Source organism: Pocillopora damicornis, chromosome 2 (assembly GCF_964200805.1).
Source record: "Pocillopora damicornis chromosome 2, jaPocDami1.2, whole genome shotgun sequence".
Taxonomy (NCBI): domain Eukaryota; kingdom Metazoa; phylum Cnidaria; class Anthozoa; order Scleractinia; family Pocilloporidae; genus Pocillopora; species Pocillopora damicornis.
Window position 1 is genome coordinate 5,401,327 of NC_142671.1, and position 20,222 is coordinate 5,421,548.

General features: G+C 39.1%; 1 protein-coding gene and 3 non-coding genes across 4 annotated transcripts; 3 read left to right on the plus strand and 1 right to left on the minus strand.

Annotated features, from left to right (window-relative positions):
* Positions 1-27: 27 nt before the first annotated feature.
* Positions 28-19,350, minus strand: LOC113673489 (uncharacterized). Its single transcript, XM_089198636.1, has 22 exons — positions 18,443-19,350; positions 17,934-18,005; positions 17,269-17,761; positions 15,702-15,862; positions 15,099-15,384; positions 14,368-14,476; positions 12,891-13,280; positions 12,356-12,448; positions 11,576-11,656; positions 10,454-10,721; positions 9,959-10,139; positions 8,231-8,552; positions 7,711-7,895; positions 7,364-7,581; positions 6,598-6,857; positions 6,026-6,241; positions 5,144-5,210; positions 3,459-3,548; positions 3,255-3,335; positions 1,889-2,709; positions 1,155-1,353; positions 28-683 (listed from the first exon to the last, which is right to left on the minus strand). Exons 1-22 carry the CDS (start codon positions 19,188-19,190, stop codon positions 55-57), a joined length of 5,970 nt encoding a protein of 1,989 aa, XP_089054762.1. The 5' UTR covers positions 19,191-19,350; the 3' UTR covers positions 28-54.
* Positions 14,663-14,734, plus strand: Trnaq-uug (transfer RNA glutamine (anticodon UUG)). Its single transcript has one exon. It is a non-coding gene; the product is annotated as a tRNA-Gln (tRNA).
* Positions 16,448-16,519, plus strand: Trnaq-cug (transfer RNA glutamine (anticodon CUG)). The gene has a single exon. It is a non-coding gene; the product is annotated as a tRNA-Gln (tRNA).
* Positions 16,876-16,947, plus strand: Trnag-ucc (transfer RNA glycine (anticodon UCC)). Its single transcript has one exon. It is a non-coding gene; the product is annotated as a tRNA-Gly (tRNA).
* Positions 19,351-20,222: the final 872 nt, after the last annotated feature.

Below are 20,222 nucleotides of genomic sequence, written 5' to 3' on the forward strand. Positions count from 1 at the left end.
AACCATAGTATTGAATAAGATGCTCTTTGATCTCTCGTTACATGTAAATAGAAGTTAGAGCCTTCGAGGACGTCCTCCAAATCCCCAAACTGGAGGATGATGAAATTCATCAAGATTGCGCACGAGGCTTTCACGCGTTAGATCATGTGCCTGATCGTGAAATGTCGAACGCCTTCCAGAGCTTTCGCCCGATTTCACTGACGACATAGAGACATTATTTTTCATTCTCAAAGCGGGCGAGGCAAGGACAGACAAAGGAGTGGCTGTGTGAGGAGGCTGCGGAACGCCAGTAAAACTTCCACACAAGTTCCCATTTTCACCCAGGAATTGTTTTTTGATGATATTTTTGTTGTTAATGCATTCGACGAGTCCTGCTAGGGAGTCCTTACTGTTCAAACTGTTCAGGGCTTGAAATAAAGTAATTTGCTTTTCGGCAAACGGCTTCACCTTGCGATGCGAAAGTGGAGGAACACTTTTCGATTTTGGAATTTTGAATTTTGATCTCTGCTTTGGCTCTTTCAGCCAGTGGTGTTCCTTAAGTTCTATCGGTTTACCGGATAGTTCAGAAAGACCACTAGCTCTTTCTTTTTGGCATTCCTCACTTTCCGATGATGGTATTGGCGTTCCAGCTCGCCATGTCAATTCCATTATTCCAAAGTGACTCTTTCCCTCCTTTTTCATTCCTGAAAATGGATGACGCAGAATTTTGAAGATCATTTTTTGCTCAAGTTTCGGAATCAATTTAGTGGGATATCCCAGTTTAACGTGCTGGGCACAGGGAAGATTAATACGAAATTCTTGCACCTTTTTCCAGTACACCGATCATTTGGCTTCAATGCCTAGCTGACCTAAGTAGGCCTGGGAGGAAGTTTGTAAAGTAAACATCCAAGGGAACCTACCCTTATAAGGCACAAACTTACCAGAAGGGTATATCTGAAAACAGTTTGGCGTTTTTCATGAAGTTTTATCTCAGTGTTTTCAAATGATATCATCCGAATAGTTAATGAGATTTAGCTAGTGAATTTTATGGTCTTGCCTTCGACCGAACATGGAGTTAAAACTCGTCTCGGAATTGTAGATTTAAGAATGTAACCAAAACCAACCACCTCAGTGGCGAAAATTTAGATAAATGACACCACAAAAGGACAACTTACCAGTATGAACAGATAACCTGTGAGGTAGGGACATCACTAAAAACTCTTGTGTTTCCCTTGAGGTCCGAAGATGTGAATCACTCAATGTTTTGGACTTTATCAGTGTGGAGTTGAGTAGTCGCTGTCCACAAGTGTCTGGACCCAAACAATGATGAAGTGATGTCTGTTCAAATATCGGTTGAGCCTGCACATCTGTTTTCTAATGAATGATAATTCAACGTGTTACTTTCCTTTCTCAAAATAAGTTTATTTTCTGAAAGCAGTCTGACTCGACCATTCAAAATTAAATCTAAAACTGATTGCACCTTTCATTGGTCACTACGCTTCAGTGTTTGGTTTTGATTTCAGGATACTCAGTCGAAATATGTTCTTCACAATATTACATTACACTCCTGTAACACAGAAGGTTTGATTTTCTCGTGGTTGTTATTTCTGTCCCTTAGTATTACAATGGTTTGCGGAAGATTTTTCAGCCACAATCATATGAAAGAAATTTAATAAATTCCAAATGTGCTCGACTGGTGGGGTGGTAGTTTAAACTGAATGGCCGTGCTTTTACAATATCCTCAGGTTGACTCCTCTTCAGCGACAAAAAAAGAAGAGCAACCAAACAAAACCTCTACATTAGATGTAACGAACGAGTTTTTTTTCTTCTCTTTGGCTCAATAACTGCAATTTGGCATGCAACTACTGGCTGTAAATTTCAGTGTCGTAATGGAGCTATGGAAACTCACCTTTCTAGCGAAGCTTATCTGTTGGATCCGTGAGATTGTCTTATCCACCCGTAGATTAGATGTTTCTCTTCTAGATGTGTGAGTTGTTTCATGCACTTCTTTCTCGGGCCCCAGGATGGCGCAAAACTGCAGTAAATTCTCAAGCAGACTGGTAAATGGCTGCGCTATCTCAACTCTACTTGAGGAAAACAACTCATCATTTTCTGAGCACTTTTTCACTAGTTCAAATATCTTTCGCCTAGTTTCTTGTAGACTGTCATGGTATTTAGCGGGCAGTCTTCCCAGGCCATCGATGAAGACATAGTCTCCTTTCTGCTTAGAGCTCAATAGTTCGAACTGAAAGAGTCGTCGCATGCTCATCACCATTTCTTGTTTAGTTTTTGACGCCTTTCGTGCTAAAGTGGTCAGACTATTCCCCAATGGAGGCAAATTACAACAGGTCTCCAGTAAGTCACCAATATTGTAATTTGGTTGGATTTCATCGTCGTCCACTGAAATCTGTTTTTCTATGGTCGGTTTTGTCCTCTTCGTCTTGAGTAAAAGCAATTTAGCACTAGGCTGATTTATTCCTGCAGTCTGACCCATGATACTAAGGATCTCTCCTAGAGTGAAGTGTTGTTCATGGCCTTCCCGATAAATAGAGGTTTGTCTTTTGTAAGAGCTTCCATCCTTAGGTTCCATTCTTGGTTCCGGTGAAGTAGTGTGCTGACTCATTGCCCGAGAAGGTGTTGTATGTACGCTCTGTGTTTTGTGACTCAGTGACTGAGATGGTGTTGTGCTCTGTGCCTTGTGATTTACTTGCATATTACTTTCTGGTGTCACTGATGGGTAGATCAAAAAAACCAAATTCAACGTTTGAAAGTTGAGTAAATATGTAACTGAATAAACCAAAAAAGGCCGTTTTTCCTTTTCGTGATATTTCATGACAGAAGTGTCATTTCGACTCATAAAATTAGAGCTTATGTTGGGTTTATAGAGAAGCAAGGTTTTCCTATATATTAATAGCTGACAAAAGGCATCATATAAAATAAGAAGAATCCGGAAAAATTTCACCTATGCAATTTTATTACTTTTAGGTCCATTCACCTATCTATTTATTATCATTTTTATTCAATTGGTATGTAAAATCCACCCACTGTTTACAAGGGGCAGCACTTTTTTTCGTATCTGCTCAAAGAAACAGCTATCCCGAGAAATTAGAGCGGTTTTCTCTCTCATTCATCTTGGAAAGTAAAATTGTTTGCTCTCTAGAGTATCAGAGTTTGGTATTACTTCCAACCGCAGATTAAAATTCATTCAGTTCGCCAATATTTCACTGAAATTTCAAGTATATCACTTTAAGGAAGCTGGATCTGATAAACATTGCCTGAGCTTCGAATTTTTTCTTGCGATTTCTTCGAGGCTTTTACATTTTCCTCTTCAGGGGTTGTGGACTTGCATGGTTTACCTGTATTTTAAAAGACAACGAAAGAAATGCAGTGTTCATTCTGTCTACTTAAACTTCGAAAATACATTGATAATTCTAAATTCGTACAAGGACACGTAAAAAAGGCGTTCCAGTTGTTCATACCTAAATCAGTGGGCGTCCAAACAGCTGAAGATGACACTGACGACCTTGAAGCGATTGACACTGTGATAGGGGTTAGCCTGTACTCCGGAACTAAAGAAAAACGTATAAATAATACTGACTCATTTCGGCTTTAGAAATACGTAAGCTTTGATATGAAAAATTTATTTCCAGTCTTAATCATTGAAGTGATCCGATATAACGTTTCTCTGTGGCTGAATCTCCGGCTTGTAGTAGCTGGAATACGAATATGAATTGTTAAAATGCAAATGAGCGGAATCCCCTCCCTCTCCCCGCCCCGAAAAAGACTGACTCAAAAATACGGCCTAATTATTGTATTTATCATATAAACACAATAGCCCTTCACAGACAAAAAAAGCCGACTTCAATGAATGAAAATAAATTAATCGACAATCCCTGAATAACAATCGTACAGAGCGTTGGCGCTAACTCTTAGGAAGATGGAAAAATGCGTTGAATCTTGATTATAAAAACAACAATAGGCGTAATTTTAAATTTACAAAATTCTCATTTATTGACTTTGTCCTTACCGACAGAAGAAGTCTTTCAGGTAAACGGCCGAAATCGGCCAAGGGTAAATCTTCCAGTTGTCAATTTTCATTCTCAGCCGCGAGACATACCAACACCGAAGCAACTGAATACGTAACTTTCGGTTTTTCTTTTCGTATATTGGTTTTCTTCCCCTTCTAAGAAAATTTGAACGTCACTGTCTGTGAGCGATACGGATTTTTAAAGTGTTTTAGCCGCCATAATCCGAGGAAGTTCCGAAAAACTACCTTGTACGGAGAATCATGAGGGCTTTGCCGTTCATTCATCAACCTGACTGAGTGGCGCGAAAGGCGAGTGACGTTCAGCAGCTGATTGGCGATATCAAACACACGTGAAATATCGAATTTTTCCACTTTTGTTGTTATGGCTTTTCTCAGGGCTGGGAATCCTTTTATAAAATTTACAGAGAAATGCGCGCCGTGATTGGTCAGAACGAGTTGATTATATTTCTAGAAATACGCGCGTTACGTGCACTGTTGAGATATAATACACGAAGCTACGTCATCGGTACGAGCGCGCGCAATTCACGATACTTTTTATAAAAGAAATAAAAAAACTTGTTCCTCGAGCATTGTTGAGTGATATAAGCATTTAGGAATTTTTAAGAACTCTCGAGAATTAAGTGCGAGTAGTACTCTCCTTGGGCTCGTGCTTCTTGTGTTCTTAAAAATTTCCGCGTGCTTATATAACTCAACAATGCACTCGGCGCGTTTTTTATTTCTTTAATATAACACCGTAGTTTAGATGATAATAGACTCCACCAATTCACATCAGACCTCTAAAAACCCAATTGGCTTAAGAAGCAAAAAGCGAAAACAGCCTTCTGAAGCTCGTAAACGATGTTACGTTTGAGGAGAGTATTTGTCTACCTTTGTTTTGTATGGTTGAAAGTAACGCCTAGCGGAAGACAGTCTCTCCGTCAACTTATCAGGCCCCGGTTGATCGAAGGTTGGATAACTCTATCTACTGGATAGAACTCTATCCGGTGGATAACGCTATGCGTTTTGCTATTACTTATCCGGTGGATAAGTAATAGCAAAGTAATAGACCCAGAATGCTTGGTGTGATAAACTCATCATTAGACCGAAAATAACTCAATACACTTAATTCAACAATACCTCTCTGAATTTTGTCACCATTCCTACGCAATTCTTGATCTAGTTCTGGTGATGAAACACTGGCTCCCTGGCGAAAAAAATAAAGAAAAGAACCAGACCGATATTTTATATAACTTATAGCACAGGAAGAATGAATGAATCTATATGAAACCAGCGCGCAATTAATTACGTTCTTAAAGTAATATAAATCAACTTAGGGCTTTATTTTTTCAATCCTTAAAGAAAATATTGGAAACACATAAAAATAATCTCAGGGAGGAACCCAGTCGTTCAGCTACTAATGATTAGTAAAGTTGACAAAATATTCTTGCCCTGTTATTGCCTTTCGTTTTTTACGAGATCATAAGGAAAGAATGATGACCGATTGCACCGGTCAAGGACAAACCTAAGAGAAGGTAACCTTATTGTCTGTACCAGCAAAACGAGAACGAGTAAAGAAGAGGGTGTGTGAAAAAATGGCAGTTCCCAGGCAGAGAAAAAATGCGATCCATAGTCGTTTTCCTTGACAACCACGACGACCTTTATCGTTTGCCCGTTCTTTCACACGTCTTATGGAGTATATGTACATATGAACATTCTCCTTTTTTCTCATTTGCATAATCTTTAGCGTTTCAATCGCAACACATATTGAATAGGCATGGTTGGAGATGAGAGTTAATTCCATTTCGTCTCGCTATGATAACGTGCATTTCGTTTTCTTTTGATCTTAAATCCTCAATGGACCGACAAGTTTAAAGAGGTATCTTTAATAAACAGCAAGACTGCATCACAAAAGTGAAGCAATCGTCTTGTTTCCTATTCAAGCGATCGGGATGTTTATCTGGAAACTGGACTAAACGATCACTGACGCCTCGAGCCATATATTAGGCACATGATACCTACCCCGACCTCCAATGAGTCCTTTACATCTTTCGCTCTTATTAGTGTTTGGCTGTGGATGGTGCCACGCCTAGATGGCTCCATGTTCTGTAACAACTTACATCCCAAATGCGATTCCGTTAAAATAGCCTTGAATTTGTCTGTATCCGCCAAAGACGGTGGTCTTTCGAATATGAAGTGCTTGCGAAACTCGACAGGAACTTCTCTTGGTCGCTTTTTCTGTGAGGAGTGTGAAGCAATTAAAACAGTTTTTATTTAAGAAAAGAATAGATGATTTAGTATCGATGCAACAATGATAAAATAATACACACTATATTGACCAACACTTATAGGTTGTTTTACGTGTATGGATAATTTATAGTTCAAATTCCTTCCAAAAAATTACTTTACAGGTGCACAGATTGACAGATAGAAAAAGACAGGCTTTACTTAGACTAAAGACTTTCACTCAAGACTTTAGCTTTTCAAATTATTTACGGTTGTTTCTCTACCTTTATCAATTTCTAATTTATAATCAGCTGAAACAGACAGACCACAACTTATCAACGCCAACAAATGAGCCAAAAGCTACTTACCATGGTTATTGGTTGCTTGAAGTTGGCCTTAAAAGGTTTTCTCTTTAATGTGTTCCTGAGATCTGTGTTCCTGAGATCACTGGGGGGAGAGACTTCTTCATCGTCTTCCTCTACAACTGTTACGTTTGCCTTTTGCCCGTATTTCCTTCTCAGTCTTTCTGCCAGTTCAAGCAACACGGCGTTGTCGTTGCACGTTAGGTAGGTATTAACTACCCCCGTGTTTATTAATAGGCGACAAAGGCCTTCCTTTGTGTCCACACCTGCAGAGGATGAGAAGGAAGATGCCTTCCGTGAACTGCCCGTTATAGAATAATCTCATTGCTGTTGAACCTCTTTTGCCTCTGTGGCCTCAGTGGGTATAAAATAGCGCTAGATTCAGCACCGAAAGGTTTGGGTTCGAGCCTTGGCCGGAAAATTTGACGAGATAGAATCTTGCTCTCTCTGTGTCTCTCTTTAAACTATTTAAATAGACATCATGAACTGCAAAGACAAGTGGCAACCAGCATGGGTCAGAACTCTTTGTTCCCGAAGTTTAAATCCTAAAAAAAAAAAAACACCTCTACTACAGAACGGCCTCCACGCGCGAAACGTTGCTTCCCGACATCTTCAATTATCTGCCAAACAACAAAGGTTTTCGAAGCACCAAAACTATAGAGAAAATAACTCGAACATGCTGGGTTAAAATAAAGCCTACAGTAGACACTAGCATACAAATGTTATGTTTCATTTTAATGGCGATCGCTGCTTTCGTTCTACCTTGAAATACCTGTAAGATCTTTAAGAACTTTTGTTGCCTGTTTTCGGGTGTCCTTGTCATCATCTACGAGCCTGCGCACTAAGGAAAGATACGCATCATTGCGGTGAACGTTTAATCGACCCAGAGCCCACACTGCTGCCCAACGGGTTGATGGGTTCTCACTAGAAGTCATCCTAATGAACTGTTTCTGTATTTCGTTCATCTTTTCACCACGGATTCCAAACTCTCTGTAGGCAGAAAATGTGATGAATAGCGTCACTTGGCAAATGATGGCTGTAAAATTGTAACGATTATCGACGCGATCTTTTCAAATCTTGTCGCTGCCACAGAGATCTTCATGATCTTGTCACCCTTACCTCTCAATATTCTTAAAACTCTCACAGATGTCCTTAATGTACTCTCCACAATTCTCTGTTTTCAAAGCGCTCACCATGTCGTCTAAAACTGTATCTACAGTGGGAAGTGTCTTTTTCTGCAACGTTGGATACCAATCCTTGCCTTTGATGCGGGAAAGTAAATTCGTATTGGGTTTGATCTCAAGCTGGAGGAGGGAATTTAAATAATAATGTTTATTATAAGTTATGTCGTCGACTACAAGGGTTTGGAAGGTGAAAGGGTGGGGAGATCATCAGCAAGGGGCAAGGACAGGTAGGGGAATGGGTTTAGATGAGTGGAGAATACCGAGTGAACAGAAAAACTTAAATCACAATTTGCATAGTCTTCTTGACTATGGCGCTAAGACGACGCCAATTACTAATTTTCATCACTAGTTTAAACGACAGTTAACTTGAACAACAAAATGATATGACAACATCAAAACATAAGGAAAGAATTTTTGTACTAAAAAAAATACTTTTTTTTTAGTTGACTCCTTACCCTCATGACGCTATCCACGCTATCAGTATCGCTGAAAGGAGAACGGAATACATCTATGTCAGTTTCCTCTTCGTCACTCTCCTCAAAAAAAAGTTCTGGTGATTCTTGAATCTCCATAGGTGAGCACATAGTACTGCTTTCTGAAGTGCTCTCTGGACTCGACTTGTTGGATTCTTCCTGTTCTGCCACTTCCTCTTCTTCCTCGACCTTTTCCATTTCTTCTCCTTCTTTTTGTTCTTGTTCTTGTTCTTCTTCATCTAGTTCTTCCTCTTCCATTTCCTCCTCTCCGTGGTCCTCTTCAACGTTTGCCAGCGGCTCTTTACTAGTAGCGTAAAACGAGAGTTAAGGATATGAACTGAACGACATAATTTGTGAAGCTTTGAAAGGCTCTTTAGGGTTGATTTCGCATTTCATAAAACATGAAAAAATATCGTGCTATATCCTTGGATTAGTTATGACTAGACGTATCCACGCTATCTGTTTTTTATCATGATATGCTGTTCCTACCTCCGAAGCGTTAAAGAGAAGACAGTGTTGAGTCTACAGATGGAACAAAAGACACCTTCTGTTCGTATTTGAGGAAACGTGGAACAGCCTTCAAGCTTGGAAAAAATGGAAAACTACAAAATCTCTACTCTGCCAACTTACGATAATCATTCTGAAAAAAAGCACTTTTCTATTCAAGAGAACTGAGAACCGAAGCGGAAAAGTTATTGCATTAACGTGGATAAATTATATCTGTAATTAGAAAGAACAAGCCACAAAACTGATCGCTTTAGACGAGTTTCCTTCCGAAATGCAACTACTGTAGAGGGACATACTCAGGGTAAAAACATTGAGGTGTCGAGAGCCAGTTGCTATTAGCGTGTTCTTTGGAAATGCAGGGCGCTAATATTTCCATTATTGTCCCTATGTGATCGTTATCTTTCATTTACTACCAAATACGATTATCACGATTTATATTCATGCTTTTTCAGCCTTTTCAACTTGATGGCATATGCATGACAAAGATGACCAACCGATCACGGTTTAGTCTCAATAAAACATGAGAAATTGAAATCAACCTAAAACGGTTGAGTTCAATGGAACAAGACCTGAGTGTCGTATAGCTATTAAATTTTTCGAAAAAAAAAAAACATGAAAAAATTACTCGCGTCTGATTGGCTAAAAACGAGTACATTTTTCATATATTGTAACACAGGTGCGAATTAAAAATAGCGCGCTCGTACTGTCGAAATTTCGTCTGTCTTGACTTTCTGTGATGTTTCCTAAGTGTACACTATCAATAAGCAACAACATGATTTCGAGTACAATTTGGTGTACTTATGCACTTGCAAATATTTCGAAGACTACAAATTGCACTCGCCCGCAATTTTGTCGTCTTTGAAAAATTTAATTGTGCTTATTAACACTAAATTGCACTCGAAATCATGTTATTACCTATACTTATATCTTACCGTAGCCTATTTTTACACATGTTATTGAAGTTGTCGGAAACTTTTTTCAGTTTCAGCTTTTAACTTTCAACCCAGGAACTTACAATCTAACAAACTTAAAAGCAACTTATTGACGAACGAGATCTGGGAAAGTTCATCGTCAAGCAACAATTTAAAGGATGAATATAATAGTTAAGTACTAAAAGCAAGATATTTGTATTCTCTTGCTAAATGATAGTGTGTGATAGACCGGTGATAGAATTGCCAGGTGATGTCGGAGAACTAAAAATACCTGGTTGATGTTCCGGCTTGAGGCCTTGAAGGCAAACGACGTCCTAACTTAGATTCATTTCTTTTAGATACTCTCCGTCTTTTTGCCTTGCCTCGCTCATCTTCGTCCCTCTTAAATCCTTCTTCGAGCGCTTTATGTTTGACAAGAGATGTTTGTAATGCTTTCCAGAGGGTCCAAAAGTCTTCAGGAGGAATATTCATAGAAAAATTACCCTTGGTTACGATGTTATTTTTTAAAAGTCGAGTCCCTAGAGAGTATCAAATATTAGATAATTCGTCTTCAAACTATTCTAAAGCGACTCTTATGACTTCTTGAAGGCGTGACTCGTCAGTTATATAGTATTTTCTCCCTCTTCGCTTCATTGCAATATGGTTATTCTTTTGAACTTCATGGTTACCTTTAGAGTGCCTAAATAATACATCATATCACATTAACACCTGCTAAAGGTACGCGTAGAATATGCCACAGATAAAGTAAGCATTGATACTGTCTCACCGGTGATTCTAAGGTCCTCATCTGTTTCCTCATCTTCCTCCTCTTTCACCTTCGCATTACTTGTTACATGGCGTTTGTGTCTCGAAATCAGCCTTTCATGATCAGGAAAAGGCTTCAGTTTGATGAATTTGCGAATAACGGAGTTTGGGATATAGCCGTCAGGAGCACACGGCCAATATTTTTTAGGGGTCTCTTTCTCATCAGGTAATGGCAATGGAGTTTGCCAATTTTGACTATCCTCCATTTTGGCTGATTCATCTTGCTTTTCCTGTAATGAAAAAGAGCTGCATTCATTGAATCCACCACATTGTTTCTGTCTATCCTTTTAGAGAAGATAGATGTAAAATAAATCGTTCCGCGTGAAATTTCCGGAATCTCTCTTTGTATCCGCAGACGATCTTCACAGATTTGCATTTCAAAGCCTTTCAATGGAGTTCAAGCCGAGTCGCGTCTCAGACTTCTCGATAATTAAGCATTGTGACATTTTGAAAAGTTTCTGTATTGCGGCTAAGGAATTCGACCTTCTTTCCCTCTTCGTCATTGTTGAGGATCATTACGGTAACATCAAAACGTGATAAAAAGTTTGACTTAGAACTTTATCGCGGAACTCTTGACTGTGCTGTCGGAAACTGCTTTAAAAACAGTTTTACAGTCACCTTTTACGCCAAAGATTACCACGAAGGCTAATCATAACAAAGAGAAACCTGATCACAAAAAGCCTGTGAAAACTACAAACTGAGTACAAGCGATCACCTTCAAGAGCTGGAAATCATGACAGATCATCTGACCGGCCAAGTCGCGACTGGTTTTAGTTTTCAATCTGATTAACTGGTACGGGGCCGCGAGACTTTTGGACCAATGAATGCATCGGCATTTACAGGAAGCAGTATTTGAAAATTAAGATTTTCCAGATGGGTTTTTAAGCTTTTTCTGACACATTTAACTTGCAAAAGTACTTCCTTGTCAGTTCTAACCCAAGCTTAGGCATACATCACACCGCCTACGTTGATGCCGTGTCCGTAAAAAGAGAACCGTGACTTTAGCACCACAGAGGACACTTTCATGAAGCTACATTCACACTTAGAAAAAACGTACTTATTTAGGATTAAGCTTTACACTTACCAGAATGCCGTTCACCATTTTCGCCAGTGATTTTTTTGAAGAATTTTTGGAAAGCCGCCTTAGAGCCATCATCGCGTGAATCTTAAAAAAAGAACAGAAACATTTGAGACATACTTTAAGGCCTTTTTTTCTTCGACGTGTAAGTTCAGCCCAAATGTGAGGTAACATCTTCATAATATTGGTTTGGAAATATCTACAACGAACAGAGGAACAGAAATAATTGAAACTGAGAACAACTGATATCGGTTAAGGATGGAGCAGATAGAAGCGGATAATTTGATCATTTAGGCGTTTTTTATTTTCGAGATCAGAACAAACTGTAACATGTATTTGAGGTACTAGCAGCCACAACTGAAGGAAGAATGTACTCAGTTGGACCGGTTTGATCAGCAGATCAGTATTATGTAGGATGATTATCTTAGATTAATATTAATGTCTTCAGGTAGTTAAACAGAGCAAATGCTCTATGAGAGTAAATCAAATACCATCCTCGGCCGACTTCTTAGAGATAACGTTAGCTACGAATCAGCTTTATTCGAAACAGATTTGTAACAGGTTTCATCTGTATCATTTTGAGTTAAGACTGCCTGTTGTTAAACAAAGAAGATATATATAGAATTTTGCTTGAGGTAATCACAAGAGATCAAAAGGTATAATGATTAAAAAACGCTTTATCAGAATACTCGTTTACCAAAACTCTATGTGGAGTTTTGTCAAAAATGCAAAGCATAGTGAACACTTACCTTGAATCATTTTCTGCTTCTCGTAGAATTCCCTTACCTGAGTGGACAGCTTTCTAGACTGCCTCCTCTTCTGAAACAGATCCTGTCCCTCCCCATCCTCTTGTTTTGCTTTTTCAATCTCGGGCTCTTTCTACAATAAGTTCAAAAACATTTCCTCCTTACCATTGGTCGCATTATGTAAAAACATTACTGCGTTAAAGACAACGTCAAAAAGAACTCAAAGCCATATATTATTACTTTTGTTCCACTGACTTGGTCTGCTGTTAGTATCTGTTTTGCTGGGGATTGTTATATTTGTTGGAGGAAATCACAGAAGATCGGTGATTTCTCCGCAAAAATAAGAATCGTGGATGGATCGGCGAATCCCCGCAGAAGTACGGGAAACCATCTTAAAAAAGTTATGAATTTCTCCATCATTCCATTTTGGTGTTTTAGTTTCATTAGAAATTTCAGTAAAATCTGACATGTTGTCGGAGTCATTTACACCGTAAAAAATGATTATGGATCGAATAGGAGAAAATCCTCCTAAAGTAATAGAGAGCCTTATAGTAAAGAATTCAACCAACTTGCACCTTTTTCCGTTTCTTCGGTTTCTTTATTTCTGTAAGTTCTAGTGGCCGTCGTTTGTCGGCTTTGAGAGGCATTCGTGGAACACGTTGGGGATCGTACCAAGATTTCAACAGATCATTGAACTGCACGTGATCCTCAAAAGGGTCATTTTCGATGCTCTTTCTGGACAAGATTTTTAAATATGAGAGGGGCAAATAGTTCAAGATGGTAACCAGGCTGATATGAGACTGAAAACCCACTAGTATGTCACCTCGTGAGTTTGCAAAGCAAACCCCGCATAGAGATTCGTCAAAACACATTTCTCGTACTAGTTGATTGTCGGTGTTCCAAATCTTGACGCTTTGATCCTCGCTTGATGTTGCAAATAAACCCAGCGTCGAACAACATGATAGCTTTTGGAAAAAAAGACATGTACATATGTCAGTAACGTGGTTTAGTTTTAAGAGTCGACGAAAGCCATTTAGCTTCAACAACCTCATTATTTATGCATGTGTTTGATTCTGTGGGTCAATTTAACATAGTTAGAGCAAACACCACTCCGAGAAAGGGACTTATTTGAGTGAGAGGGTGAGTTCTAAGTTCAAGTGAAAGAAATATATCTTACCAGACGTTTTGGTATGTAGTAAGCGATACTACACACCAAAATGTCTAATAAGTTATTTATCATCCGACTACTTTATTTTTTATGCTGATTTTTGCAAAGGCAGGAAAAGAAAAGCAGATGGAGATCTGTAGCGCGCACAGCCGACCAGCTAAACCGGTTTTTTGACAGTACAAAGTAACCAACAGTACAATATCGCAAGATATTTGTTCTCTACTTTATGCAGTTGGAAAGTAATAAACTAGTTACTGCCACAACTACCCTTTGGATGGGATTTTGGGTCATCCTAAGCTACTCCTTGTGTCTACAGCATTGTAAAACTGAACAAAGAACCTTGGCAGCCATCAAATAAAAAGTCTTATTAGACGTTTTGGTGTGTAGTATCGCTGAGTATTTTTTTACTCGTTGTTTACATTTTATCCAACTGCTTTTTTTCTCTGCTGAGTCTTTTTGCTCATTTCTAATAGGGCGGGAAAAACAAAGCGGATAGAGAAGCGTAGCGCGCGCGGCCGACTGGTTAAACAGGCTTTTTTTGCAGTACAAAATAACCAACTTTCCAAATAACCGTACAATATCGCAGGATATTTTTTTTTCTGTTAGCACTTTATTTGTACTGTACTGAACTTTGTGCAGTTGGATAATAAGAGCCAGTAATGCTCACAAGAATACTAAACACCAGGTTCGACTCGGAATTATTGATCATGTCGCGCTAAACTGAAGCTACTGACTCAGAAGACAGGGTGAAAGGCGAATTGAACTAAAGAGCGCAGTATCTTTGCCTTGGAAACGCTGCCTCCGTTTTAGTATTGGCATTTCTACTGCGAAATGAGCCCAAATTCTTATCAATTCGTATCGTTAAATTCATCATTATGTCTAACCCCATTGATGACTGCAGAGTGTCCTTCATCTTTGGAATGCATTAGGAATTCATGGGAATTTTTGACAGTGTCAAAACTGTTGGTGTTACTTTTTCTGTCTGCCTGCACTCTGGAGAGATAACCAGAAAAAAAGCCATCCACAAGTTGTTATCATCTCTCGTTAAAGTAAACTTTCTCACCAAATTCTTTGTTTAATCTGAGGTGGGAAATTGAAAGTGGCAACAACCGATCACAAAGCGTGATGTATTCAATCTATTTTAAAAAAACAATTTGTATGATTAGCAGAAGACAGGTAGGTTCCATGGTGTAATGGTTAGCACTCTGGACTTTGAATCCAGCGATCCGAGTTCAAATCTCGGTGGGACCTGGGATCGATGATCAGCATGTAAGCTTTCCTCTTATTTTTTTTTTTATCTGCCCTTTTCCCTGGCACGATTCGTCGATAAAACTTAAATAAGGCTTCGCTGATGCTTTAAAACATCTTGCATTTGTTTAGAATCAAATTTGTTTGCTGTTTTGCAATTTTAAATAAATGGGAAGTTTTGTTTTGAGCTTGAGTCACCGTCTTTGCAATATCTGTCCACATTCTTAAAGGAAAGAGGCTTTTGACAAAAAATACAATATTCGTTTTGTTCTAAGTATCACTTTACACCTTGTGTTTTAAAGTAATTTCAGAGTTTCAATGTATAATTTCCCTCCACACCAGTCCCAAAAAACATAGGAAAATAAACCTGCACATAATAACGTTGTTGTCAGCCATTGCCATGCATAAGGTGTTGCCTGCCATGGCCAGATCTCTTGGGGCCCGCAGCAATTTCACGAGTGCAACTTGAAGAATAGATACTTGATTTCTTTCCGAGTGGATAAGCCGCCATATTCTAACCGTGCAGTCTGTACCGCATGAAATCAGGTGATCACAGGACGCAAGACTGTCGCTTGACTCCGAGCAAGAGGCAGAAACTCTCAAGAAAGTAACCTGGCCTTGGTGGGCTTGGATGTTCTCTCTCATGTAAATATCTAACAGACACGAAAGAGAAGCATCACACAATTACACCGACGAATAACTATTCATTATTATTCTCGATATGAGGGTAAAGAGGCAAGCTTTACAAAAATATATTAGATGGCAAGGTTACTTGCTGACAACAAAAGATGATTCAAATCTGTTATTAACACACACTTAATCTGCGAACTGATTGAAAACGATTATTACATTCGCAATATTCCTTTCCTAAGGAATTAATCAACATAAAGGTAATGAACAGGTCAAATAGTTTGAGCGACGATCAAATTATTCCAATTCACACTTCTTCATGTTTTGAGTACTGTTTTACCTTTGCCGCTTATGAGTGATATCTGTCCATCGTAATGTCCTGCAAAGAGTAGCCCTGACTGCAAAGGTAGTTCATTTTCATGAAGGGCAAACTCAGCATTAACCAGAGCTAGGCTGCAAACCCCTTCATCAGGGCTATCTGGCACCCACAACTGATGTGCACTGGGGAGAGAAACGGCCCTCGTCAGCTACCTTCATACTATAAATCTTCTGTTGGACCGTCAAGTAACAGAGCGCGCTGTTAAAATTTCATCTGTTTGACTGTCATTCTACCCTTTTTCATGTCTATTCTTAAGATGTAGTTACACGGTTTCTCGTGTTCTTTGGAACAAAAGGAATTAATGAGTTTTTCTTTCCTGTTAGTCTAAAAAATATAATCGTGCTTTTTCATACAAAATGAAACTCGAAATCATTTTATAACTCATGTAAATGTGAATCTTATGTTTTATGCTATGAAAAGTAATGAAAATGAGTTGAATGGAAAACTTTGTTCCTGTATCAACGTGGGTTGCTAAGAACTCTTTTCCTACAATTCTCTCATCTTTGCCGGACTTTTCTCACTTTCTTAATCCGGAAAATTGCTCAAGCATTTTCAACCCTGAGCACCATGTTCGACAAAGTAAGGAGAAAAAAATTAATTGACATGAGGTGGGCTCTGAAAGGGCTTTGAAAGTGGCAACAACCGATCACAAAGCGTCAAGTATTCAATCTATTTTCATTATGATTATGATTAGCAGAAGACAGGTAGGTCCCATGGTGTAATGGTTAGCACTCTGGACTCTGAATCCAGCGATCCGAGTTCAAATCTCGGTGGGACCTGGGATCGATGATCAACATATAAGCTTTCCTCTTATTTTTTTTTTATCTGCCCTTTTCCCTGGCACGATTCGTCGATAAAACTTAAATAAGGCTTCGCTGATGCTTTAAAACATCTTGTATTTGTTTAGAATCAAATTTATTCCGTTTTTTTGCAATTTAAAATAATTTAACTGCATATGCTGAATAAAAAAAGAGTCGACGCTTCTGAATCTTTGGTTATATTCCGGATATCGATAGGTCAGGCACAGCCTTCAAATCTCTCTTCATTTGTGCTCAATCTGCTAAACATGTTTTGGTAAATTCGGTCGGTTCGCATAACGAGCCACTCTTTAATTTCATATAGTACTGAGATGAGAGCGTCGGTGGTATAGTGGTGAGCATAGCTGCCTTCCAAGTAGTTGACCCGGGTTCGATTCCCGGCAGACGCATACTATGTTTTCTGTTATTATGTCTTCCATTTTTTTCTGAATTGTATATATTTTAAACATTGCAATTTTCGGTTGGAAACGAAGAACTCACCCTTGTGTCCTTCGTAATGTCCCTTGCGTTTTTTAAAGGGTATCAATAAGTCAATCAATCAGTTTTCCTTTTTGTTTTTTTTCGGTTAATCAGGCATTTCAGGTGATTTTCATGACCAACTTTTTTTTACTTTTTGTGTAGAAGTTTTCTTTTAAGCATTAAGACGTTTTGCTGCGGCGCTTAATGATGTGGTTTCTCAATACTAACAATCTCATTGGTGGGTGCCTTACCAACACGGGTTTGTGTCACTCGCGAACACCAAAACTTCTCTGGTTCCTAGCGCCAGGTAAATCTTCTCTTGTCTGGGATCATGAGCCACGTCCATTACATCAGTCGTCATGTTTGTGATGGGCAGGAGAGTTGTCAGCACGTATCCACGAACTGGAGACACCAGCCGCACCCCACCGTCCTCAGCAAGAACCAATACCCGACAGGGGTACCCTGGGGATTTCACTCTGATGCATATTCTAATCTTCGAACTCAGAGCAGTAAAAAGACTGTGAAATAAGTTAAGACTCCATATTTTGATGTGATGGTCCGAGTGATAGTACAATAGGTCGTCACTGAGTAGGCTCATACTGATCACCTCTTCACCTGTTTTCAATTTGAAAGTCTGTGCGCACGTATCGAAGTTCCATATCCTGATGGTTTTGTCCAAGGAACTGGACACTAGGAGTGGTTCTTCTGGATGAACCAGGAGCTTTGTGATCTCAGACGTGTGTCCTACATGGTAACATGGATCATTTTTTAATCTAATACTAGCGCTAATAGCGTCTCCTCGAAAATCAAGATAACGGGAAGAGTGGGTCATTATAGAATTGTGATTAAAAGAGTAACAGGGGATCTGCTGTTATTACATTACAACAAATGGACGTCGTTTGTGATTTTAACTCACCTAGAAATTGAGTTACCATAGGAAAACTGTTAACACTCGTGCTCCAGGCTCTAATTGATCCATTTTTGTCACCTAAATAAAAATATCGTTTATGATAGAGAGTGAAAGATCACAAGCTACCTCATCTTCCCTTGTGGAGAGACAATACAAGTCGTTACGCTACATAAGAAAAAGTTCACCGAGATGTGTAGAAAATCAATCTTTGCTCGATGTATTAAGAGCACTCCGACATTTAAATCTTTCTGCACAATAGAGTGAAATAACTTTTAGAAACAAACTGAACCGTAATAGAAACTCGAATTGAGTGATACCAAAGCAAAGTGTTCAGTGATCTCTGACGACACCAACCAGGATATTAAGATCAATTAAAGAAAGAAATGTCAGGAGTCTAATCGACCTCTTTGGTAACCAGATTCGAAGGTGGTCTTTCGAAAAGCAGCTGATTAGCATGCATTTGTAACGAGCTAATGTGTTAATGAAGGCGGTTTTCCGTCATGCCTTTGTCTTACCTGTGATGAAGTAACTGGCAGGGTTGTAAAACGCACAGGTGGTGAAGGAAAAGTCACATTTCTTTTGAAAAAAGCATCTCTCTTGGTTACTGTGGAGATATATCATGGATATCCTCACATCAGATATTGCCAATATCTGCTGGGACCTATTATCAATTGTCAGTGACATAACCCAGTCAAACGGCTCGAAAGAACAGCTTATTAACTGGCCGGGAATTAAGGGATCTTGTGGACCAACAGAGAACTTCCATGTCATTATTCCGCCGGCGATTCCAGTGATGATTTCATCTCTTATTTCATTGTACGCTAAGCTGAGAACTGTTTTTTTTACCGATGTGGTAGACACAAGATGAAATTTAGCGCTAAAAACTCTCATGGACATATCATTGCAATATGTGACATAAACCCATCTTCTCTGGGAAAACAAAATATGCAGAAACATAAGATCTGTGGAGACTGATTGGATGCCAGCTGCTAAATTTCCGGGCTGTTTTTCCTTCGAAAAGTTCCAGATGTTTATTTCGTTATTCTTTCCGACACCGTGATGAGATATAAAGCTGTGTCCAGTACCGCTTTTAACGTGTCTTACAACTCGCAAGCGCTCAGGATTCCAGAGATGCTTCTGTAGTTGGAGTCCATAAGGGATGCTTACACAGAAGGGCGTGTCAGTTTGGTTTGAGACGATTTCTTCGATCTGCGGGAAAACGTCGGCCCATGGAAGAATCTTAGATTTAGATATAACTGTCATTGTACATCCAGGAATTTTCAAGATAGCAGTGTACAGCGTTCACTTTTTATGTTATCCTGTAAGTTCTTGTGGGGCTCTTACCACTTGCTCTTTTCGTTGGGTAAATGGTAAACAGCTTTAACAATGAACACGAAATTCAAAACATCTGGAAAATTTGTAAGTGGACGCTTGAAGCTTAAGGTTGAAGACGAAGGCGGATGCTATTCAGCATTGTTTACGCAACATTGTAAGTGACGCGAGGGCAACTATGATGTAAACGTTGCGTTCGAATGCGCGTGCTTGTTTGAAACATTGCTTCTTCTACTCTGACAACAAAATTAAGACTTTCCTTACACATGCACGAATGTAATTTTCTGCGGATGTTATGCAAGACCAGGAAAGGTTTATAGCTTGCCTTTAATGACTAAGTAAAAACTCTATGGCAGATTACTTTTTCTAGTGTTTAACGTAAGTAATTGAGGATCGCTCAAGTCTTCGAAGAGAGCCTTGAAAAACTATTATATCAGGTTAACATGTGGTTTCGCTTCATTGCAAGTTCCCCGTCTAAGACTTCGCCCTAATCCGTTTGAGTACGCCCACTCTCCCAGAATGAAAAAGAAGTTCGCGAATTCAGAACATCACACCAAATAAAAACACTACGTATTTCGGCAGTATTTCATTTCCATCATATTTCTTTCAGACCTCTACTTAATCGTGGAAAACAGAACTAAAAATTAATCCCTATCATTAATATCAACATCCAAACAACCCCTGGAAGGAAAATTCCCCTCTTCGTTTCTTTGTATCCTCCAAGCATCGTATGGGTTGTTCTTCTTGAATAGAGGGGTAAGTTTTTTAAAGAAACTGTGGTGCTGCGTCGGTGAGGGGTATTACAAGATAATTTGGTTTTTAACAAATGTGTTGATAATGTTATTTAGCCTTCGCTCTGATGAAGGGCTGACCCTCAAAACGTCAACTTTAGAAACTCTCTTTGGTGGCCAATTTACATTATCAACTCATTTGATAAAAACAAATTCAGATCTTGTTCCCCTA

Excerpts from the sequence above, each read along its gene's own strand:
- LOC113673489 (XM_089198636.1), bottom strand. The coding sequence starts at position 19,190 with ATGACAGTTATATCTAAATCTAAGATTCTTCCATGGGCCGACGTTTTC. Across the intron at positions 13,281-14,367 it reads ACTCTGCAGTCATCAATGGG|CTATCATGTTGTTCGACGCT; the intron begins GTTAGACATAAT and ends TTTTTCCAAAAG. Across the intron at positions 3,336-3,458 it reads TTGGACGCCCACTGATTTAG|GTAAACCATGCAAGTCCACA; the intron begins GTATGAACAACT and ends TTTAAAATACAG.